The sequence below is a fragment of the Mustelus asterias genome, chromosome 17 (assembly GCF_964213995.1).
Source record: "Mustelus asterias chromosome 17, sMusAst1.hap1.1, whole genome shotgun sequence".
Classification (NCBI taxonomy): Eukaryota; Metazoa; Chordata; class Chondrichthyes; order Carcharhiniformes; family Triakidae; genus Mustelus; species Mustelus asterias.
Genome location: NC_135817.1, coordinates 53,077,085 through 53,102,987, shown reverse-complemented (window position 1 = coordinate 53,102,987; position 25,903 = coordinate 53,077,085). Strand labels below are relative to the sequence as shown.

The 25,903-nt window shown below is 45.0% G+C and overlaps 1 protein-coding gene across 1 annotated transcript in view; it reads right to left on the bottom strand.

The window, feature by feature from the left end:
- LOC144506482 (immunoglobulin superfamily member 3-like) overlaps positions 1-25,903 on the bottom strand; it is a 225,883-nt gene that overhangs the window by 130,069 nt on the left and 69,911 nt on the right. The window contains exon 2 of the mRNA XM_078232661.1: positions 23,698-24,075. Coding sequence (XP_078088787.1) covers positions 23,698-24,075 — 378 coding nt within the window. The remainder of the gene's footprint in view (positions 1-23,697; positions 24,076-25,903) is intronic.

The window sequence follows — 25,903 nt, the reverse complement described above, 5'->3', positions numbered from 1 at the left end:
TGTTTCCAACGTATCCGGTAAGATCCATTCTTAACCTTTGAAATTGGCTTTCCCCCAGTTGATTGTTTGTACTCTGCATTGTTCCTTGCCCATAACCAATCTAAACCTTATGATGCAACGATCATTGTCCCCCAAATGTTCCTCCGCTGACATTTACTTGATCCACTTGGTTCACCTCATTCCCAAGAACCCAGTCAAGCTTCTTTCTCGATGGACTGAAAACATACTGCCGCAGGAAATTTTCCTGAACACACTCTAATAAATCCTATCCCTCACTGCCCTTCACAGTACTACTAACCCAGTCTATATTTGGATATTCAAAATCCACCATTATATCTACTATATAATGCTTGCACCCATCTGTAATTTCCTTGCAAATTTGTTCCTCTACATCCTTCCCACTGGTTGGGGGCCTACAGACTACAATGAGAAATGTACCACATCTTAAATGGCAAAATGGACCTCCTCTCTCGGCCGGAAGGGCAAGGTTGTTCTTAATCAAGACTACCGCCCCTCCCCTTTCCTGAACTCCTTGTACCCAGGAATATTTAATACCCAGTCAAGTTTCTGTTAAAGCCACAATGTCATGGCCAGGACTTTGTTAATGGTGTGTTGTTCCTGAAGTCGTAACCGGAACCGAAAGGGCGCTGGCAGCCAACCCCAAGATGGACAGCACTGACACCATCTTTGAGATCCCTCATTTTCTCACGTTAGCTGACTTTCGCACCCCACCACACCCAGGATGCCAGGCTCTTCTCACTCTATGTCCCCAATCTCAACCTCTGCCCTCCCCCAATCCCTCATTCTCACCTCCGTGCCCCTGACCCCACTTCACAACCTTTCTCAGCATGACTCCCCCTTGTCGGTCCTAAAGCTCCATGCAAGCTGCTATTCTCCTTCTCCCCCCACTTCTGCTGCAGATTTCGAGAATGCTGCATGCCACTTCTGAACACATGTGAACCAGGTCAATGAGATTCTCATGCACTGTTAACTGAAGGTAAGACTGTGTTAAAATAATATTTTACACTAATGAGCATTCACGGCATGCCATTGTATTACAAGTACATGAAAGGTCGGGAACCTCATTAGCATACATTACAATATACAGTGTATCAATCCCCCGTGTAGGGATCTCCCGCAAACTCTCCTTCCACCGCTGGCATGACGTCACGTTGACAGGGTTTGTGACAGGTTTTGTGAAACAGGAACCTGGCGAATGATCCCTGCTAAGGGTGCACAGGTAAGTACAGCCCAAAGAGGGAAGAGGGTCATGACCTATTGCCATGGATCAATGCCCGGGCACTGCCAAGTGGTTTCTATTGGGGCAGGGGGAGGGGGGGTAGGTGTGGTTTCCATAACCATTGTTGCAAAAACCCATCTGGTTCACTAATGCTCTTTTGGGAAGGAAATCTGCTATCTGCTTGGTCTGGCCTACAGGTGACTCCAGATCCTCAGCAATGTGATTGACTCTCAGTGGCCCTCTGAAACAACCGAGCCAGCCTTAATTTAGGGTGTATCACATTCTCCCTTACTCTGAACTTATGATTTCCTGCTCTAATGCTATCTGTCTCTCCCAGTAATCTGTGCACATTGGTAATCCTCTCTGGGGTCACATCCTGGTCAAGTTAGCTTAAATCCTCTCCTCAATAGGACTAACAAAATGCCCAGCAAGGAAATCTGTTTAGGTGCCACCCACCTGACCTGTCGACCTTTGTAGGGCCCATCTCCCCCAGAGCCCCAGGAATTTAAACCCCTCACTCCCTGCACCACCTTTCCAGCCAGGCATTCATCTACATCATCTCCTGTTTTTACATCCACTTGTGTGAACCTGGAAGTGGCGACAACACAATGTGTGTGCTGCAATTGGAATGCCCTTCCAGCTCACTTCCAAATGGTCAAATGTTTGAAGTATGCATTATCACCAAGGCAAGGATCATGCATCCTTGTGATCACTGTGTGAACAGACACAAGGGGGTGCTATGGAACAAATCAAGATAGAATTCCTGCTGATTTACCCCATCAGTCACATTACACTGCTGCTTCCGATGGGCTCAAGTCCAGAAGCTTCACATCTTGGATGATTCCCAAGTGTGAATGCCAGATCCTGGATCTGCCAGACTGAGACAACCTGCACTCGGCACAATGCATTATTGCTCCTCATTCTAAATTGTACCCTGCAACTGTAAAGAATGTAGATCATAATGAAATTGGCCTTCAGGTTGTTCCATTCAAAACACCCAATCGCGAGAATACTTTTGACAGCATGATTTCCGTAAATGAATTAAGTAACTAATTTGGAGAATGTGCATCAAGAGCCCAGCAAAGAATCAAGTCATATTTGTAATTTAAAAAAACCAAGAGCCGAATTTTATCTTGGGAGGGGAAATTGGGAGTCAGGAAGGTTTCCTGATATTGCAATCCACCTCCTGGCCGGCAGTGATCACTCACGCTATTTTCGTGGCTACCCAACGGGAATGGGCTGGAGTCAGGTTGCTGCCTGCCATAACAGGTCTGAGGCAGACAAAAGGACAGGCAGATGACAAGGCGGCCAATGCATCAGTGATGGACGGAATGAATATTTAAGATGGTGGATGGAGTTTCTGATCAAGTGGGCTGCTTTGGCCTGGCTGATGTCAAGTTTCCTTGTTAGAGCTGCACTCATTCTGGAAAGTGGGGACTATTTCAGCACAATCATGACTTGTAGATGGGGGAAGAGCTTTGGGAGGTCAGGATGTGAGTTTTTCTCTTTAGAATTCCGAGCCTCTGACCTGCTCTTGTAGTCACACTATTAATGTGGCTGGTCCAGTTAAGTATCTGATCAATTCCCCAGGATACAGTTAGTGGGGCATTCAGTGATTGTAATGCTGCTGAATGTCAAAGGGCGACATGCAAAATTGAAGTCATTCAACGTGAAGGAGAGATGATTAGATTCTCTCTTGTTGGAGATGGTCATTGCCTGGCACTTGTAGCACAGATGTTGCTTGCCAATTATCAGTCCAAGCCTGAATGTTGCGCAGGTCTTGCTGCATGCTGGCACAGACTGTTTCAGTATCTGAGGAGTTACAAATGGTACCAAACACTGTGCAATCAACAAAGGAGGATGGTTTGACAGCCTAGTAAAAGGCTGCAGAAAGTTGGAGAAAAATCAGGAGAAAGGGTCTACATTGGATGTAACGTGTCTTTGATAAAGGCAATTTCAATTCCTGTGGTGGGGTAGAATTGGAGGGGTTTGAAGATAAGGCTACAAAGAACATGCGCCTCTAATACCTCTTTACTATTTATTTTCACTTTCGTAACATTAACTCTGTTTATCTCTATATTTCAATGTTTTATCTCATGCAGTGAGATTAGAATTGGCACTCAGGCAGCAGAGTCTTTCCTGTCCTCATCAGGTATTGTACAAATCACCACAGGAAATGTTACCAACTGGGTTGATCATATTAAACAAATTCTCATACATTACTGTTAATCTCTGCATACACTGACAATGGCACTGATTCCTTGACCTATATACTTAGCAATCCCAACAACTGATAAATTAAAAAGGTTTCAGATCATCCTGTGAAACAACATTGGGCTGATGTCTAGTTCGAGTTCAAACCTGAAAACAGCTTTAATAAGCTTAGAAAAAACAGGATTTCAAAATAATTGTAAAGTGTCTACAGAGGCTTTATTCTGTTGTATACATTCCAGCTGGTTACAAATTTCAGTGGATTTTCAAATCAATTTAGTCAAGTGGAGATAAACAGCGGTTTCATACGGCTCTAAAATGTGCAATCCATCTGTGTATCTGTCGAGGTGATGTTGATAAGCAACCACAAAGTCTTTATCCCAGTTCCTGAGATCTTTCCTCTCTGCACTAATCTAGTAATGCTCCCCCTCCCCATGAACTTCATGTGGGAGTAAAGGATCTACCTGCACCTACTACCCTGCATGTCACACTCTCTTATCAAGTATGAATGCTGGCTGTTTGACTAAATGGGACTGAAAGGTTTGAATTACATCAGTGATAGGGAAATTATTGGAGAGGATTCTTCGAGACAGGATTTATTCCCACTTGAAAATGGGTGGACATATTAATGAGAGGCAACATGGTTTTGTGAAGGGGAGGTCGTGTCTCATTAACTTGATCAAGTTTTTTGAGGAAGTGACGAAGATGATTGATGAGGGTAGGGCAGTGGATGTTGTCTACATGGACTTCAGTAAGGCCTTTGACAAGGACCCTCATGGCAGACTAATGCAGAAGGTGAAGTCGCATGGGATCAGAGGTGAGCTCTGGATACAAAACCAACTTGGTCAAAGAAGACAGAGGGTAGCAATAGAAAGGTGCGTTTCTGAATTGATGGCTGTGACAAGTGGCGTTCCTCAGAGATCAGTGCTGGGACCTTTGCTGTTTGTAATATACATAAATGATTTGGAGGAAAATGTAACTGGCTTGATTAGTAAATTTGGGGACGACACAAAGGTTGGTGGATTTGCGGATCGCGATGAGGGCCATCAGAGGATGCAGCAGGACATAGATCGGTTGGAGATTTGGGTGGAGAGATGGCAGATGGAGTTTAATCCGGACAAATGTGAGTAACGCATTTTGGAAGGTCTAATACAAATAGGAAATATACCGTAAATGGTAGAACCCTTAAGAGTATTGATAAGCAAAGCGATCTGGGGGTATAGGTACACAGGTCACTGAAAGTGGCAACGCTGGTGGAGAAGGTAGCCAAGAAGGCATACGGCATGCTTGCCTTCATCGGCCGGGGCATTGAGTTTAAAAATTGGCAAGTCATGTTGCAGATTTATAGAACCTTAGTGAGGCCGCACTTGGAATATAGTGTTCAATTCTGGTCGCCACACTACCAGAAGGATGTGGAGGCTTTAGAGAGGGTACAGAAAAGATTTACCAGGATGTTGCCTGGTATGGAGGACATTAGCTATGAGGAGAGGTTGGAGAAACTTGGTTTGTTCTCTCTGGAGCGACGGATGTTGAGGGGTGATCTGATAGAAGTCTACAAGATTATGAGAGGCATAGACAGAGTGGATAGTCAGAAGCTTTTTCCCAGGGTGGAAGAGTCAATTACTAGGGGGCACAGGTTTAAGGTGCGAGGGACAAGGTTTAAAGGAGATGTACGAGGCAGATCTTTTACACAGAGAGTGGTGGGTGCCTGGAACTCGTTACCGGGGGAGGTAGTGGAAGCAGATATAATAGTGACTTTTAAGGGGCGTCTTAACAAATACATGAATAGGATGGGAATAGAGGGATATGGTCCGCAGAAAGGTAGGGGGTTTTCGTTAAGTCAGGTAGCATGGTCGGTGCAGGCTTGGAGGGCCGAGGGGCCTGTTCCTGCACTGTAATTTTCTTTGTTCTTGAATTATAAGGACAGGCTGGTTAGGCTGGGACTTTTTTTCTCTGGAGCTCAGGAGGATGAAGTTTATAAAATCATGGGGGGCATAGATAAAGTGAAGAGCCAAGGTCTTTTCCTCAGTGTAGGGGAGTCCAAAACTAGAGAGCATAGGTTTAAGGTGAGAGGGGAAAGATTTAAAAGGGAACTGAAGGGCAACGTTTTCACACAGAGGGTGGTGTGTATATGGAATGAGCTGCCAGAGCTGGTGGTAGGGGCGGGAACAATTACAACATTTAAAAGATATTTGGACAGGTACATGGATAGGAAAGGTTTCAAGGGATATGGGCCAAATGCAGGCAAATGGGACTCGTTCAGTTTAGGAAACTTGGTTGGCATGGATGAGTTGGGCCAAAGGGCCTGTCTCGGTGCTGTATATCTCTATGACTCTAAATCCTAGCCTGTACATGCCCTTGTACTTTGTTGCCCACTATCAAGTCAGGCTCACCGAATTGAGAAGCATAGCTTATTGTAAGTGGGCACTGGGACTAAGTACACATCCTATCAACCGAGATCAGCTAGCTCAAGACAGGACAAGGATCAGAACCGAAACTTGATACAATTCATTTCCACACAAACAGGTGCTTTTACCACGTGTGAGAGTCGGGGGTGTTGGGTGTGTTGTGTGGGTGGGTGGGAGGTGTACATTTTAACTTGTAAGCAAATGTCCTCATGTGAAAAGAGAAGGGACTTTCATTAATGTAGTCACAATCAATGAGTAATTTTTTGAGACGGCACGGTAGCAGTGGTTAGCACTGCTGCTTCACAGCTCCAGGGACCTGGGTTCGATTCCCGGCTTAGGTCACTGTGTGGAGTTTGCACATTCTCCTCGTGTCTGCGTGGGTTTCCTCCGGGTGTTCCGGTTTCCTCCCACAGTCCAAAGATGTGCGGGTTAGGTTGATTGGCCATGCTAAAAATTGTCCCTTAGAGTCCTGAGATGCGTAAATTAGTGGGATTAGCGGGTAAATGTGTAGGGATATGGGGCTGGGGCCTGAGTGGGATTGTGGTCGGTGCAGACTCGATGGGCCAAATGGGCTGTTTCTGCACTGTAGGGTTTCTATGATTCTAAGTGGATGCACTGTCACATATGTAAGCACAGCAACGAATATTATACAAAATAAGGTCCCACAAAGAGTAAATGAGAATTGTTTTTGGGTGGCGAAGTAGTTATAGTTTGATGTTGAGGCTGACACAATCCATCCAACAGCTTCAGCTGACGCAGTGTGAAGGGTTGTGATGCCACCAGGAATGGATCTCTCAGGCAGAAGTTCATCAACTGAGTGAGTATTGAAATGGACATTTTGATTTAAGAAGCTTGTTGGCTTAGGCTCTAGGAAAGTGCCCTACTCTTCTTCAAATAGTGTCATGAAACTTTACATGCACCCTGAATGTAAAAGTGCCCAATAGAATTACGCATGCTACAAGAATCGGAACCCGTTCAGCAATAACAGTCTCTCCCAATTAATGACCTAAGCCTCAACTCCCCCAAAGCCTAACCCACCGTGTTATTTATGGCACCAATTCAGGCCCTGAACCAAAGTAGATAGGGTTTACTAGGACTCTAAGGTCAAGATCTGATCCTCAATACATTTTAAGCTTACCAGAGGGGAGGTCTGGCACTGTCTGTTGCCTGGCAGCAGAGTCATGGCTGGAGGAACCAACGAGAAGAGACCCAGTTAATTTTTATAACATTGCCTATTTTTAACTTCTTGTAAGCCAGGAGAAGCAGGAATGGTCTCTTCCAGCCCTGACAAGAAAGCCTTTGTCCTTTCTAGTCCTGATCATTAGTCAGTGGTGTCTGGACATTCTGCACCCCCACCCTCACAAACATCATACTCTGAACCTTCCTCTCCATTCCTTCCTTACCTCTCCCCATCCAACATGCCAAGTGGATTCTCCATGTACGCATCCCCAAACCCACGTGATAGTATCCGGAGGCAGGGATCTGTACATCTTTAATGAATGAAGAACAGCTGCAAGGATCAGCGAGGTCTCCATGGCCTTGCCAGGTTCTATGACTTTTATTGGGTTCATATGCACCCTTCCACCTCCATGTAAATTTCAAAGTCTTACTGCCCAGGGTCATCGATAAGAAACAATTAATTGGGTGAGGTACCAGAGGATGTAACTGCATGGCCTGTAAGTTCATCAAATGAGTGAGTATCGAATTAAACATTTTGATTACAGAAATTTGTTGGCCAAGGCACTAGGAAAGTGCCCTGCTCTTCTTGAAATAGTGTCATGAAACTTTCCATCCAGCCAGAGTTTGAAAGTGCATAATAGAATTGAGAGTGCTACAAGAACATAGATCCTGTTCAGCAATAACAGTCTCCCCACCTCTTCTCTACAATACTGCATGCTGACCCTACAGAGAAAATAAATGCTGCATGCTCACTGGCCTTATAATTTCATCATTAGCAGTTTTTCAGACGTGATAGAATCGTCTGAACAAAGTCAATTAGCAACTGGAGATAAATGGGGTTTTCACATTGCTGAGATAACGCCTCAATGGCTTTTCCAGAGGCATGTTTTAAATTTGAAACCATGGACGTTGGGGAGATAAACTTTGACCTCTTTTCTGAACTTTTCCACAGTCCCACATATCCCTAACAGTCAGTGATATCCAGCAAACACTTCAGGTGATTAATACACCTCGTATTTCCCTGAGGCAAATTCAGAAATATGTTGATTTTAAGAAGAAATTAGATACAGTTCTTGGGACTAAGGGTTAAGGGATATGTGGCGGGGGAGGGGGGGGTCAGGATATTGAATTTGATGATCAGCCATGATCAAAATGAATGGTGGAGCAGGCTTGAAGGGCCAAATGTCCTACTCCTGCTTCTATTTCCTTTGTTTCTATGTTTCAAAATATTTGCCAAGGAAATCAGCTCCGGCAGTTACAATAACTTATTTTACAGACGTAGGAACATTTTACTTGAATTCATGGGACATTGGCACCAGTATTGGGGAAGAGGGGACCTGTTCCGATGGGATGGTCTTCATCTGAATCGTGCTGGGACCAGAGCCCTGGCGAATCGTATAACCAGGGCTGTAGATAGGGCTTTAAACTAAATAGTGGGGGGGAGGGTTCAGTCGTATGGAGAATTAGAAAATCAAAGGTAAAGGAGAGGGTAGGAGTGCAGGTTAATGATGAGGACTTTCAACTAGTTAAAGGAGCTGAGGGCTCAGGAGAGGTTAGTAAAGTTTCCAGACCACATAATAGAAGAGAGTATAGAAGGTGGCAGGAATCTAACCTCAGGCAGAGCAAAAAAGGTGACAAGCATGAGAAGGGAGGTGGTCAACACAGTGCAAGGAGATGGTCTGGGGAAGAATAACTGGTCTGTGACAGGAAGGGACAGAGCATGCAAACAAAGGAATGCACTAACAAATCGGGTCCAGGTAAGAAAGACTAACATAAAGACACTTTACCTGAATGCACGTAGCATTCGAAACAAAGTGAATGAGTTGACGGCACAAATCAGAACAAATGGGTATGATCTAGCAGGCCATTACAGAAACGTGGTTGAAGGGTGACCAGGACTGGGAACTAAATATCATGGGGTATTAGACAATTCGGAAGGATAGATAGGAAGGAAAAGGAGGTGGGGTAGCTCTGTTAATTAAGGATAACATCAGGGTGGTAGTGAGAGACGATATAGGCTCGAAGGAGTAAAATGTGGAATCAATGTGGGTGGAGATAAGGAATATTATGGGGAAAAAGTCACTGGTGGTCGTAGTCTATAGCCCCCCAAATAATAACTTCAAGGTGGGGCGGGCTATAAACAAACAAATAACAGATGCATGTAAAAATGGAACAGCAATAATCATGGGGGATTTTAACCTGCATATTGATTGGTCAACTCAAGTCGGACACGGTGGACTTGAGGAAGAGTTCTTAGAATGCTGTCGCGATAGTTTCCTCGAACAGTATGTTACAGAACCTACGAGGGAGCAAGCTATCTTGGATCTGGTCCTATGTAATGAGATAGGTAAAATTAATGATCTCCTTGTGACGGATCCTCTGGAATCAGTGATCACAATATGGTTGAATTTCTAATACAGATGGAGGGTGAGAAAGTAGGGTCCCAAACCAGTGTCCTCTGCTTGAACAAGGGGGATTACAATAGGATGAGGGCGGAGTTGGCTAATGTAGACTGGGAACACAGACTAATTGGTGGGACAGTTGAGGAACAGTGGAGGATTTTTAAGGAGATTTTTCTCAGTACTCAGCAAAAATATATTCCAGTGAAAAAGAAGGAATGTAAGAAAAGGGATAACCAGCCATGGATAACTAAGGAAATAAAGGAGAGTATCAAATTAAAAACCAATGCATACTAATGGCCAAAATTAGTGGGGAACTAGAAGATTGGGAAGGCTTTAAAAAACAAAGAACTACTAAGGAAGCAATAAAGAAAGGAAAGATAGATTATGAATGTAAACTAGCACAAAATATAAAAACTGATAGTAAAAGTTTTTACAAATATATAAAACGGAAAAGACTGGCTAAAGTAAATGTTGGTCCCTTAGGAGACGAGAAGGGGGATTTAATAATAGGAAACGAGGAAATGGCCGAGGCCTTAAACAAGTTTTTTGTGTCGGCCTTCACAGTGGAGGACACAAATAGCTTATCAATAAGTGACAGTCATGGGACTGTAGGGGGTGAGGACCTCAAAACGATCACTATTACTAAAGAGGTAGTGCTGGGTAGGCTAATGGGACTAAAGGTAGACATGCCCCCTGGTCCGGATGGAATGCATCCCAGGGTACTAAAAGGAACGGCAGAAGTAATAGCAAATGCATTAGTTGTAATTTATCAAAATTCACTGGACTCTGGGGAGGTGCCAGCTGATTGGAAAACAGCTAATGTAATGCCACTGTTTAAAAAAGGAGATAGACAAAAGGCAGGAACTACAGGCCGGTTAGCTTAACATCCGTAGTTGGGAAAATGCTGGAATCTATCATTAAGGAAGAAATAGCAGGACACCTTGAAAAGAATGGTTCAATCAAGCAGACGCAGCATGGATTCATGAAGGGAAAGTCATGTTTGATTAATTTACTGGAATTTTTTGAGGATATAACGAGTGCGGTTGACAGAGGGGAATCGGTGGATGTGGTATATATAGATTTCCAGAAGGCATTCGATAAGGTGCCTCACAAATGGTTGCTGCATAAGATAAAGGTACACGGAGTTAGGGGTAAAGTGTTAGCGTGGATTGAGGATTGGCTATCTAACAGAAAGCAGAGAGTCGGAATAAATGGGTGCTTTTCCGGTTGGCAATCAGTGACTAGTGGTGTGCTGCAGGGATCAGTGCTGGGGCCTCAACTATTTACCATATACACAGACGATCTGGAGGAGGGGACCGAGTGTAGGGTAACAAAGTTTGCGGATGACACAAAGATGAGTGGGAAAGCAAATTGCGTGGAGGACACAGAGTCTGCAGAGAGATTTGGATAGGCTAAGTGAGTGTGCAAGGATCTGGCAGATGGAGTATAACGTTGGTAAGTGTGAGGTTATCCACTTTGGAAGGAATAATAGTAAAATGGACTATTATTTAAACAGTGAAAAATTACAACATGCTACTGTGCAGAGGGACCTGGGGGTCCTTGTGCATGAATCACAAAAACTCAGTTTGCAGGTGCAGCAGGTAATCAAGAAGGCAAATGGAATGTTGGCCTTTATCACGAGAGGGATGGAGTATAAAAGCAGGGAGGTCATGCTGCAACTGTACAGGGTACTGGTGAAGCCGCACCTAGAGTACTGTGTACAATTTTGGTCCCCTTATTTAAGAAAGGATATATTAGCTTTGGAGAGGGTACAGAGAAGGTTCACCAGGTTGATTCCGGAGATGAGGGGGTTAACTTATGAGGAGAGATTGAGTAGACTGGGCCTGTACTCATTGGAGTTTAGAAGGTTGAGGGGAGATCTTATAGAGACATATAAGATAACGAAGGGGCTAGACAGGGTAGAAGCAGCGAGGTTATTTCCACTTACAATGGAAACAAGAACTAGGGGGCATAGCCTCAAAATACGGGGGAGTCAATTTAGAACAGAGTTGAGGAGGAACTTCTTCTCCCAGAGGGTAGTGAATCTTTGGAATTCTCTGCCCAATGAAGCAGTAGAGGCTACCTCGTTAAATGTGTTTAAGTCACAGATAGATAGATTTTTAACCATTAAGGGAATTAAGGGTTATGGGGAGCGGGCGGGTAAGTGGAACTGAACCCCCTATCAGATCAGCCATGATCTTATTGAATGGCGGAGCAGGCTTAAGGGGCTAGATGGCCAACTCCTGCTCCTATTTCTTATTATGTTATCATTTGGAAAGTCCCGCCTGGATGGTTCAAAGACAAGTAAATGGTGTTGAAGTACACAACGGCCAAGATCTAACAGAATGGCTCCCGGGGTTTGAGGGGCCGAATGGCCTACTCCTTTTCCTGCATTCCCATATCTAGGGTGCTTTAGGGATCAGATCTGTTGAACTGTACATATTCGCACTGCTCCCTCACACAATCAGGCTAAAGTCTTTGCTTTAAGATCAATAGGAAGATAAAGAAAAACAAAAGGATGATCAGGTTTTATCGCTGAAGATGCACTGAAATTGAGACAATTCCAAGATTTGAATTATTTTAGATAAAAAGAAGAAAAACTGCAAATCTGAGATAAAACCAGGAATCCCTGGAAATGCATAGCCCTCAGTCGGCAGAGGGACAAGTTAATATCTCCAGTGTGTTTCCTTCATTGGAACTGATTCCCCATTTATTTTAAATGGAGCACTGCTGGTATTGAAATAATCTAACTGGAAATGTTAGACCTCTGCTGCCTTTAAGGACAGATGGGGTTTGAATTAAAACTGAGCCCAGCTTTCAATTCCAGTCATAAGGATTGGATTTCCCTGCTGTACTCTGCTTCCACTCCCAAGGGCAAGATTTGACTTCAATTCCGTGTCGGCTCCAATGGTAAAATTCAGAAATTTGCAGCACCAAGCAGAGATTTATTTGCAGAATTGTTTGCCGCCATACAGAGGTTGAAATGTTGATTTAAACGTGCTGCCCCTGCAGTTTGTTGTACTGGCGGAGGAATGACCTTTGAACGGCCAACATAACAGTTAAAAAAGGAGAAAGAGGGACTAGGAAAGAGAGGAATGCGGTCTTCCAGACAGAGCTGTTTACATTGATTGATGGGCAGATACTTTGACTATTCGAAAAGATTGTGTTATTACTGTCGGAGCCATGAATCCGATGCCTCTGTGGGTAAATAGACAAGAAAGTTTCAGATCTTCCTTCTCTGTTAATGCTTCGCTTCATAAGGCCAGTTATGGGCCAGTTAAAAAACTGTTGGTTGCTTTTTTATACTTCATGGATGATACTTGATAATGAAAGTCAACAGGCGATTAGATTTGAAGGTATCACAGCTGAGCTTGATTCTGTCCTCATATGATATTGATAAACATGCACCCCCGCAGGTATCACTAGCGCACAGTCAGGTACCCAGGCTCCTCTATAGCTCAGGGTCACAAAGGCACACTGGCTGCTGCCCCATCAAACAAATCCAGCTCAGCACAAACTGGAGATCAAACACACATTTCTCCTGCTCTTTGTGACTCAGTTTATCACAGTGAAAACCCACCCAGCCATCGAGGGCCTTTGGGCTCGGGTTCTAACTCTGCTGTGAACTGTTAGTTGATCAGAACCTGTTCCGATGCATAGAGGTATGATCTCGCCTGTCTACGGTGAGGAGGGGAATCATTTTAAAATGGGAATTTTCCTCCCAATTTCCATGCAAATTCTACTGCTGAAAAGTCTGTGTATGTTGAATTAGCTAAGAACAAGACTGAGCTTAGTTGTGATGTCAACTGCAGTTGACTAGCCTACTGACACTCCACTTCATGCAGAATTGCCATATTGGGGATGACTCTCTCAGCCCGCTGCTCTGAGCTTGGGAGACATCAGAAGAGGCCGTTTAGTGGGCTCCCCGCTGGGCGCCACAGTCTCCGTGTGTCAACCTGCTCCGCATTTTTTGGAGTAATCAGCTCTGCACCGGAAATTGGTGTGGAGCTGATTTAAATATTTTAATTTAAATTTCATTCACAGGCCCAGAAGTCTCCAGGCCCGCTAGCGTCTCTCCCCACCAGGAGTGGTTCACTCCAGCGGGGTTTACAACTACTCTTCACTAACGCGGAAAAGACCGCCCAACACCGCTGGAGCGAAGAGAGACCATGGAGGCCCCCCCAGGAGGTTGGTTACCCCCAAACAGTGCCAGCTTGGCCCCCTGGCAGTGCTCAAGGGGCAAACTTCCAATGGCGAAGGGACATCTTGGCACTGCCCACTGTGGGGGGGGGATGGGGGTGTAGGGAGTCATCAGGACTGGCCCGGAGAGGACAGCGATGGGGGGTAGCGGGGCTGGCCAGCGATCGGGAAGCCGGCAGTGCGGGGCTACTATGTATATACCGATCTCCGCTCTGACAGGGCTACTGCGCCTGCACCAATCTCCGCTCTGACAGATCGGCACATGCTCAGTGGCCAGCACAACGCGATGCTGCCGGCCTCTCCAGCGGGAATAGGCCCTGCCCATTGATTTTCAACATGAATCTCACTCTGCAATGCTCAGAGTGTGAGGGATTCAATCTGCAATTCATGCTAAAAAAAACCAATGGGAGTTACTCCAGTTTTCACGCGAATTCGGCACTTAGAATTAATTTTGGGCGAATCACCCCCCCATTGCCTTTAAACCTGTGGTAAGAATCAAATAGGACAGACGAGGAGAAAATTGAGAAAATAAGTTCCTAATAGAATGGGTTGTAGGATTCACATTACAGATAATAGAGCTGGCAGGATTCTACAGTGTTAGCACTGCACACCCTGGCATAGATTCTTGTTAGTGATTACACAAACACAAAGTATGCTCTACAGCTAACATTTGATACTTGTTATACTGTGTGGGATGTAGCCTGCCTTGGGCAGCGTTTGGCAGATTTCGCTGACAAATTGTTAAAATTAGATAGAATTCTCTGTGACTACATTTTTCATTTTAATCTTGCAAAAGGTGGAGGAGTATGATCTTTTATGAACAATACAACAGGCTTCTACTGACAGTCAAGGCACCAATCTAATAAAAAAAAACTCATCACTACAGCGCGTGCGATTGCACAGACAACAGAGAGCAGACCACTGTCTCCGAGTGCAATCTGCAGGAAATGATTAGTCTGTCGTTTTATAGACCTCCTTTATAAAAAGGCAACAACGTCAATCTGTACTGTTAGTCTTCCCTCTCCACTTATATCACAGAAGTGGTTGTGCAATATGTCGACTCTGCTAATGCGTTGAAATACATCACAATTACACAGTGGAGTACATTTCAGTGCATCAAAAGGTAATGGGAAAACGACACATGCAAAAAATGCGCCAGTTTTGAGAAGTGTCCTTTTGTTCCTCCTCCATTTTCCTTTCTGATTAATCCACTTCCCGAGTGTACAGCTGCCATGAACCCATGCAATCAAGTAGTGATTTGGAACATAATATTAGAAGAAAAGAATTGCACTGAAAAACGTTCCTTGATGTGTTTGAGCACACTGATAAATTAATACTGTTGAAATAAGAAACCATTTTTTTTTCAATGTGTTGAGCCCACTGCCCACGAGGAACTTGATTCTAAACAACTGAAAATGAATTTGCAATCACAATATGGTACCAATTTCCAGTTATATTGTACAGTAGTCAATGTTCTTGCACCCAAAAGAACCAGCTTCATTTTAAAGAACATCTTCAAAGCCCTGCAAATGGGGGCAATTAGTCGAAACTCCCAGTCATAATTAATTCAATCTGGGCCGGTTTCAAGCACTTTTTTCTCATCTAGACCTGAGTATAATGCTAGGTGGAATTTGCACTTCAATTTCTCCAACCTTTTGAAAGGATTCGATATTTTGAGCTGTCTTGACTAATTTTGGGCCATGTCTTTAACTTTGCTGGTGACGCATCTTCCCCAGGCTAGCAATTTAAAACAAGAGCACACTAATGGCCTCCATGAGAGGCTGAGTGGAAGCAGAAGAAAATTGCAGCCCGTGGCACCATTGGGTGTTGACGGGGAGTGCTTTCCGACAGCAATACACAGGGGGAAAAAACATCTCCTTCTTGCTTGAAGTGTTTGAGTTGCTTCATTTATATCACATCACTGCAAGTAAAGCCAGGCTGCCTCGGGCACCAGTCAAAACACAGCACTAATATGACTTCTGGTGCTTGTACAATTAAAAACACTTAATTTCCGTTGGAACACAAAAGGAGGATAGCCCCCCCTTTATCAGAAACAACACTAGGGAATAACTTCTAATCAGAAAGATAAGCTATCTGCCCACAAACAAAGTGTAACTTAAAAGAAGTGCTATACATTCATAGAATCATAGAATCCCTACAGTGCAGAAGGAGGCCATTCGGCCCATCGAGTCTGCACCAACAACAATCTCACCCAGGCCTTATCCCCGTAACCCCACATATTTGCCCTGCTAATCCCTCTAACCTACACATCCTGAGAAACTAAGGGGCAATTTAGCTTGGCCAATGCACCTAACCTGCACATCTTTGGACTTTCCTTATATCAATTTTGGGTCAGTTAATGCAAATGACAGAGTCAGCATGGCTCCATGAAAGGGAAATTGTGTCTGATTAATTCATTAGAATTTTTAGAGGAAGACTCAACCAGCGTGGATAGAGGGGAACAAGTAGATGTGATGTATTTGGAATTCAAGAAGGCATTCAACAAAATACCTCAAAAAAGATTAAGTCAATAAGAGTCCATGGTGTTGGAGGTCGCATATTGGCATGGATAGAGAATTGACCAATGGGCAGGAAACGAGTGGAGATAAGGGGTTCTTTTGTAAGTTGGTGACCTGTAACCGGTGGCTTCCACAGGGATCAGCAGTGGGACCACAACTGTTTACAATATATATGAATGACTTGGAGGAAGGAAGCGAATGTATTGGAGCCAAATTTGCAGATAACACAAAAATAGCTGGAAAGACAAATTGCGAGAAGGATACAAACTGTTCACAAAGAGATATTGATAGGTTAAGTAAGTGGGCAAAAAGTTGGTAAATGGAGTATAATGTGGGAAAATGTGAAGTTGTTCATTCTGGAAGGGAGAATAAAAGAAGAGTGTTATTTAAATGGAGAAAAAGTGCAGAAAGTTGTAACACAAAGGGACTTAGGGGCACTTGTGCACACAGCACAGAAAACTAGCACAAAGGTAATTAGGAAAGCTAATGGAATGTTATTTCAAGAAGGTTGGAGTATAAGAGTAGGGAAGCCTTGCTGCAATTGTACAAGGTACTGGTGAGACTACTTCTGGAGTACTGAGAGCAGTTTTGGTTCCTTATTTAAGGAAAGATATTGGGCGCGGTTTGGACCACAATCGTTCCACACTCAAGACATTTTTTGGGAGAGCACTGAGTTTGGGGGGAGTTGGGGGTGCTAAACATGCCGGTGAACCTGGCTGCAGAGTGGTCAGGTGCCACTTTGGAAGGGCACCCTGATCTCACAGTGCACTGGAAGAACTCCTCCGTCCCTCCACAGATATCGGGGACCCCCCCCTCATAAGCGGCATTTTTCCCCATTGGGTTCCCTCTCATGACCCGGGACACATGCCCCCATCATGACTCCTGGGATGTCCCCCTTCAGGCTGCAACCCTGCACGATCCCCCTTGCACAAAGCCCACTCCCCCACCCCCACACAGACCCCCCCCCCAAACGGAACACCCCTCTGCACAGACTCCTGTCATAGTCCCTTCTCTGCACAGACTCCTCCCTGCACACCCCCCCCCCCCAATCACATCCCCACCCCCCCACATCACAGCCCTCCCCTCCATCATAGCCCCCACTCAGGCTCCACCCCGATTCAGGCCCCACCCCCTTGGCACAGCCCTGGGCACATAGACAGTAAGAAGTTTAACAACACCAGGTTAAAGTCCAACAGGTTTATTTGGTAGCAAAAGCCACACAAGCTTTCGGAGCTCTAAGCCCCTTCTACAGTCTCACCTGAAGAAGGGGCTTAGAGCTCCGAAAGCTTGTGTGGCTTTTGCTACCAAATAAACCTGTTGGACTTTAACCTGGTGTTGTTAAACTTCTTACTGTGTTCACCCCAGTCCAACGCCGGCATCTCCACATCATCACATAGACAGTGCTTAACTGGCACTGCCAGGGTGCCAGGTGAGCACTTCCCAGCCATGTCCCCAACCACCCGAGGGCTTCAGTGGCCTCTGAGCCCCCCAGCATGTCCTTCATGCCTGGTCTCTGCTAATGGAGACTGGTAGTGGTTCTCACTGATCTTGCCTGCAGGTTGGAAGATCCTGGGAGCTGGGGGAATCCGGAGTCGAACGGGCTTTGCATGTTTAATTGCTATTTTGCGGTTTGTGCCATTAGAAAGGGACTGGGACAATTGCAAACTGTTTGGCACCGGACACAAAGCCGTGTTTTAGGCCTGCACACTATTTTCCAGATCTGCACCAGGCACGGTGAGGTCGGAAAATTACCTCCATTATTTCATTAGAGGCTGTTCTTTTGGGTGCAAGGACATTGTCTACTGTGCCATCCTTACCTGGTTTGACTTGCATGCGACTCCAGATCCAGTGCAATGTGGTTGACTCTTAAAATGCCCTCTGGGATGGGCAATAAATGCTTGCCCAGACAGCGATGCCCATTCCCATAAACAAATTTTAAAAATCACTGAAGTTTCTTGAACGCAACCATGAAGAAATAACTGGGGAGAACAGGATGCTATGGTATATTTACAGGACAGTACGCTGCAAAACATACTATTTTATCCTTATGTGAGACTTTAATTAAGTTTCCATTAAAATACTAGTGATTAGGTCTCCATTGATCTCCTCAAAGGGTGAGTGATGATAAGGCTGTAAACAAGGTGCAGAAGAAGGTCACGTGATTAATTCCCACTTTAAAGTATCTTAGCTACCGAAGTAAGCTGGAAAAAGCTTGATTTCTCGACACTCGAGAGAGACACAGACTGAGGGGTGATCTAATTGAAGGTTATTTGACAATAAAAGAACTAGACTGCGTTTGCATTGACAGTATGTTTCAACTAAATAGGTTAGGAAGGACCAAAAAAGAATTGCAGTTTCAAGTTAAGTGAGGCTCAAACTATGTTAAATGTCAGAAGGTGATTCTTTCCTCAGAGAATAATAACCTCTGAAACAGGCTAACAGCTAGTGCAGTGAATGCTGATTCACTAACTTCCTTGCAGCAAGAGGTGGGTCTGTTTATGGCTGGGGTGGAAATGACAGGGAGGAGGTACTTTATCACGATAATCTGGCCAGAGTTCTCTGCCAGACTAGTTTTGATCTGCTCGAAGTGGGGAAGGAGGGGGGGGTGGAGAGGTATCTTCAATATTTTATTCTTTTGACTCACCTGATTTTTAAAAACCTAGCTTTAGAAGGCTGTGGAGGCCAGGTCATTGAGTGTCTTTAAGACAGAGATAGATAGGTTCTTGATTAATAAGGGGATCAGGGGTTATGGGGAAAAGGCAGGAGAATGGGGATGAGAAAAATATCAGCCATGATTGAATGGCAGAGCAGACTCAATGGTCCGAGTGGCCTAATTCTGCTCCTATGTCTTATGGTCTCTCTAAGAGTTTTAACAACACCAGGTTAAAGACCAACAGGTTTATTTGGTAGCAAATACCATTAGCTTTCGGAGCGCTGCTCCTTTGTCAGATGGAGTGGAAATGTGCTCTCAAACAGGGCACAGAGACACAAAAATCAAGTTACAGAATACTGATTGGAATGAGAATCCCTACAACCAGCCAGATCTTAAAGATACAGACAATGTGGGTGGAGGGAGCATTAAGCACAGGTTAAAGAGATGTGTATTGTCTCCAGACAGGACAGCCTGCAAGTCCAGGAGGCAAGCTGTGGGGGTTACTGATAATGTGACATAAATCCAACATCCCGGTTTAGGCCGTCCTCACGTGACACTTGTTGTGTGCGGAACTTGGCTATCAGTTTCTGCTCAGCGACTTTGCGCTGTCGTGTGTCGTGAAGGCCGCCTTGGAGAAACCTTACCTGAAGATCAGAGGCTGAATGCCCGTGACTGCTGAAGTGCTCCCCCACAGGAAGAGAACAGTCTTGCCTGGTGATTGTCGAGCGGTGTTCATTCATCCGTTGTCGTAGCGTCTGCATGGTTTCCCCAGTGTACCATGCCTCGGGACATCCTTTCCTGCAGCGTATCAGGTAGACAACATTGGCCGAGTTGCAAGAGTAGGTACCTGGTAGATGGTGTTCTCACGTGAGATGATGACATCCGTGTCGATGATCCGGCACGTCTTGCAGAGGTTGCTGTAGCAGGGTTATGTGGTGTCGTGGTCACTGTTCTCCTGAAGGCTGGGTAGTTTGCTGCGGACAATGGTCTGTTTGAGGTTGCGCGGTTGTTTGAAGGCAAGAAGTGGGGGTGTGGGAATGGCCTTGGCGAGATGTTCGTCTTCATCAATGACATGTTGAAGGCTCCAGAGGAGATGCCGTAGCTTCTCCGCTCCGGGGAAGTACTGGACGACGAAGGGTACTCTGTCCACCGTGTCCCGTGTTTGTCTTCTGAGGAGGTCGGTGCGGTTTTTCGCTGTGGCGCGTCGGAACTGTTGATCGATGAGTCGAGCGCCATATCCTGTTCTTATGAGGGCATCTTTCAGCGTCTGGAGGTGTCTGTTGTGATCCTCCTCATCCGAGCAGATCCTGTGTATTCGGAGGGCTTGTCCGTAGGGGATGGCTTCTTTAACGTATTTAAGGTGGAAGCTGGAGAAGTGGAGCATCGTGAGGTTATCCGTGGGCTTGCGGTACAGTGAGGTGCTGAGGTGACCGTCCTTAATGGAGATGCGTGTGTCCAAGAATGCAACCGATTCCGGAGAGTCGTCCATGGTGAGTCTGATGGTGGGATGGAACTTGTTGATGTCATCATATAGTTGTTTCAGTGATTGTTCACCATGAGTCCAAAGGAAGAAAATATCATCGATGTATCTAGTGTATAGCATTGGTTGAAGGTCCTGTGCGGTGAAGAAGTCTTGTTCGAACAAGACTTCTTCACCGCACAGGACCTTCAACCGATGCTATACACTAGATACATCGATGATATTTTCTTCCTTTGGACTCATGGTGAACAATCACTGAAACAACTCTATGATGACATCAACAAGTTCCATCCCACCATCAGACTCACCATAGACTACTCTCCAGAATCGGTTGCATTCTTGGACACACGCGTCTCCATTAAGGACGGTCACCTCAGCACCTCACTGTACCGCAAGCCTACGGATAACCTCATGATGCTCCACTTCTCCAGCTTCCACCCTAAACATGTTAAAGAAGCCATCCCCTACGGACAAGCCCTCCAAATACACAGGATCTGCTCGGATGAGGAGGATCGCAACAGACACCTCCAGACGCTGAAAGATGCCCTCATAAGAACAGGATATGGCGCTCGACTCATCGATCAGCAGTTCCGACGCACCACAGCGAAAAACCGCACCGACCTCCTCAGAAGACAAACACGGGACACGGTGGACAGAGTACCCTTCGTCGTCCAGTACTTCCCCGGAGTGGAGAAGCTACGGCATCTCCTCCGGAGCCTTCAACATGTCATTGATGAAGACGAACATCTCGCCAAGGCCATCGCCACACCCCCACTTCTTGCCTTCAAACAACCGCGCAACCTCAAACAGACCATTGTCCGCAGCAAACTACCCAGCCTTCAGGAGAACAGTGACCACGACACCACATAACCCTGCCACAGCAACCTCTGCAAGACGTGCTGGATCATCGACATGGATGCCATCATCTCACGTGAGAACACCATCTACCAGGTACACGGTACCTACTCTTGCAACTCGGCCAACGTTGTCTACCTGATACGCTGCAGGAAAGTATGTCCCGAGGCATGGTACATTGGGGAAACCATGCAGACGCTATGACAACGGATGAATAAACACCGCTCGACAATCACCAGGCAAGACTGTTCTCTTCCTGTGGGGGAGCACTTCAGCAGTCACGGGCATTCAGCCTCTGATCTTCAGGTAAGTGTTCTCCAAGGCGGCCTTCACGACACACAACAGCACAGAGTTGCTGAGCCGAAACTGATAGCCAAGTTCCGCACACATGAGGACGGCCTAAACCGGGATGTTGGATTTATGTCACATTATCAGTAACCCGCACAGCTTGCCTCCTGGACTTGCAGGCTGTCCTGTCTGGAGACAATACACATCTTTTTAACCTGTGCTTAATGCTCCCTTCACCCACATTGTCTGTATCTTTAAGATCTGGCTGGCTGTAGGGATTCGCATTCTAATCAGTATTCTGTAACTTGATTTTTGTGTCTCTGTGCCCTGTTTGAGTGCACATTTCCACTCCATCTGACAAAGGAGCAGCGGTCCGAAAGCTAATGGTATTTGCTACCAAATAAACCTGTTGGACTTTAACCTGGTGTTGTTAAAACTCTTACTGTGTTCACCCCAGTCCAACGCCGGCATCTCCACATTGTGGTCTCTCTCACAGGGGATTGCATGCCTCTCGGGTGGAGTGAGAAGTGTTTACATGGTAATATACAAGACATCATAACTGTTTGGACAGGTTTGTTGAACAACCAGATGTGATCTTTACATCTCCACCATTTCTCGAATCATGCTGAACATCACAGTGGCTCAGGAGAGATTTAGTAATCCAGAGCATTCACTTGTAATGGATGTTAAAGTTCCTCATAAACCAGAGTACTATGCCAATTGTCCAATACCAAATACAAAATTCAGATATCTATGGGTGATGCCTTGCTGTGCAGACCACACAGGAATCGCCATCTTGTTTTAGTGTGTACATGCGAGGAGATGGAATAGCAAAGTTGGGAATAAGTCCGCTTGCACTAATCCTACAAGCGTATAAAGTCCTAGGCCTCCTGAAATTCTTCCTTTATCATGAGGTTTTGCTGGAATGGCAGGCCCCAAAGTCACAGTTCATTTGGTTCTCCCCCTGGTTCCACCATACCAGCTGGAATTGCAAAGGCATTTGCAGCTGCTTAGGCATCATAGTTCTTGGTACCTTAGGGAAGAGGCACGGTGGCACAGTGGTTAGCATTGCTGCCTCACAGCTCCAGGGACCTGGGTTCGATTCTCGGCTTGGGTCACTGTCTGTGTGGTGTATGCACGTTCTCCCCGTGTCTGTGTGGATTTCCTCCCACAATCCAAAGATGTGCGGGTTAGCTGCATTGGCCATGCTAAATTGCCCCTTAGTGTCCCGGGATGAGTAGTCTGGAGGGATTAGGAGGGGTAAATATGTGGGATTACAAGGATAGGGCCTGGGTGAGATTGTTATTGGTGCAGACTGAATGGGCCGAATGGCCTCCTTCTGCACTGTAGGATTTCTGTGATTCTATGAAGCCTGATCCAAGATAGACATGGCCATAATGGGCTGAATAGTTTCCTTCTGTGCCTGAAAATTTCCCATATTTCTAAAACCAGATTTCCCTCCCAGGGTGAAACCTGAACTCGAGGGATAAAGGGAATAGAATTATCCAAATATGTGAAGCACCAAACTCTCAAACTAGAAAGAAACCAACTGGCGTAGAATGGAAATGGAAATGCATTCAACCCAGAAGCAATCTAACATTATTCATACTAAATTAAACTCTTTGCTAATATTGCGCAAATGGAGGGTTCTCGCATGTGCATGTGTGTGATACTGATGCATATTTTTTGAATATTACATTTTCTTCACTGAAAGTGGTGGCATCTTTCTTGCATTTTGACATGTTTTTCACATTAGAGACACCTTCTCCTGTGAAAATGCTCCCAGATGAAACACATTATTCAGAGCTTTGGCATGTGAAATACTACTGTAGCCAACTGTTTTAAATAATGCAAGACACCTGGGATCAATTTTAAAGGAAGACCTGCCCATAATTTATATTTTAGTGAAGCTTGATTATAGACACCGTAAATAAAAAGAAACTTACTTTAATATTCAGTTAAAATTCCATTAATGAGAACTTCGAGAAAACTGTAACCATAGACCGAATGAAAACATTCACAGTCACTTTATATTTCAAGGTTGCTAGTCTACCAAGTACCATTTTAAACTATCGTCATCATAAGCAACATGCATCTATATAAACCTGAAACTTCTGCAAAATAATTACAGCCTCACAATGTTATTAAAATCCTGCTGCTTCTTCAAAGGGATGTTGCACATTTGATGTTGCTCTGTTATTACCTGCTAAACATCCACATTAGCAAAGACAATCGGTGCATAGGCAAGGAACACTTACTTACCGGTCAGATTCCCCTTGGCGTTGTAGGATCCCCAGTAGGTTGACTCTGTGTTAGGAGTGTGGCATTCATATTCCCCTGTATCTGCCAGTTGCAGGTTGGTAATGTGTAACAGCGCTGAGTCTCCATCAATCCTCTCAACGTAGACCTCCTTATTCCGTACTCTGCTTCCATACACAGCATAAGGGTAGTCGGGATCATTCGTGCTGACTATCTGGATTTGTCTTTCAGGTGCAGAAGGCAGATAGATGGACCACTCAAAGTTCTGCTGTGTGGAACCTGAGTATCCGGACACATTACACCAAATGGTTATATGGTATCCTTCTGCTCTGACCAGGGGGCCGTCCTGTACCTGGACATGTCTTTGGGCAGCACACATGCCTGAAAGATAAATTGATATATGTATAGGGTTAGAAGTTAGGATATTCCTTAAAAGATCTACACATGAAGAACACTCCCTCCCTCTTCCCACTTCTGCCTTCCCCAATTTTCTCTCCTGATTGCACAAACTCTCATTGGGAAGAGATTCCATTAGCAACAACCGCAATCAAAGATCTCATCCAACGCAGCATTCTTCATATGTCAGTTGCGGTAGCAAGTGTTCATGCAATTTTCAACCATGAGGGGCTATTACCGCACAGCCAGATCCTGGTTTCCAGCAGTCACTATGCAGCAATTAGGAGTGAGAATACTGGTTCAATTTTTTTCTTCATCGCACAGGCATAACACAAACTGTCATGCTCTGTACGGTGTCCTGGCTGAAGTCATCTAACTGCACAGGCCAAAAACATGGGATGTTTTGCACTTAACAGCTTGATGCCTTAGCCAGAGTACACTTACTATCAAGCCAGTAAAGAGATGGAATTATGATTTTTAACAAGCACACGAGATAGATCATAACTGGAAGTCAGCTGGCATAATTCATAGAAATCATAGAAACCCTACAGTGCAGAAAGAGGCCATCTGGCCCATCGAGTCTGCACCGACCACAATCCCATCCAGGCCCTACCCCCATATCCCTAATTGAGGAATTAAAACTATTTTATTCCAACAACAGACAAATTAATAGAAATATACAAAGTGCTGTTATAAAAGGCAGAATTTCAATTGGTTGATTACTGCTGTTGCACGGTGTGTCATGGATATGAGCTTCCTGGCAACCGGATTGTGGCACATGTTGGCCAGAATTCTCCGACCTCGTCTGTGGCTGGAATTCTCCAGTCCTGCTGCTGTGAATGGAGATTTGACTGAGTGCCAAATTCTCCGCTTTCTCTGGCAGTGGTGATGGGACATGACCGGCAGTTATTTTGCTAAGGGAAGGAAGGGTACCTGATAGAATGAGGATCAACTTTGTGATGCTGCCGAATCTCTGGCAGAAATTATGCTCATTCCTTTGGAGTTTACATGCACCTTTCTCAAAGTTATGGCAGATGATTGGGAAAATCCTTACAGAAATACAACCTATAGAAATATGAAGTTTGATACTGGCTTTTTCTTAAAAAAATAAAGTAGATGCCAAATACAGATCATTCAAATTTTGTAGGCAGTGTACAGATTCTGCTCACAAGCAGTTGACTTAAAAGTTATGAGGAGTACATTTTTTCCCTCCAGCCAGTGTTCCCGTCTCTCTTTCCCTGAAGATGTTTACACCTTGCTGGAGGACAGTTCTGGTACTTTGGAACCGGCTGCTGGTACCCATGAGTAAGTCATTATTAATCTGTGAACCCTCACTGCGAATATTGCTAGACACTTGACTGTGCGCACGATTGCAGCCAAGTTCCATTTTTCCAAACCCAACCCTTTTCTCTCTCATGCACACCTAAGCACATGCACGCATTTCACAGGAAGGGTCTACAGATAAGCAATTGCTGACCTCCCATTTGAAAACAAGGGGTGTTAGACCCAGTTGCGACATCCTAACACCAACCATGGTTGAGAAAGTCCACGGATGCGTTAACACTGCCACGGTCTGAATTCCGTGGCATTGTATTTAAGAATGTAGGTTGAATCCAGAGTCAGGGCTGAGCAGATTGAGACTCTGCAGAAGGAAATTGCAATTTGGGCCTTGCAAACTAATTTACACTGCAGAGACTTCGTGCCAATGAGAAAACATGTGGTATAAATGCAACATAAATGAGTTCAGATGAGGAGAAAATTGGCCTGCTATTCTTGGTCAAACTCGCTGAGCAAACGCAGGAGCTTAGTGGAG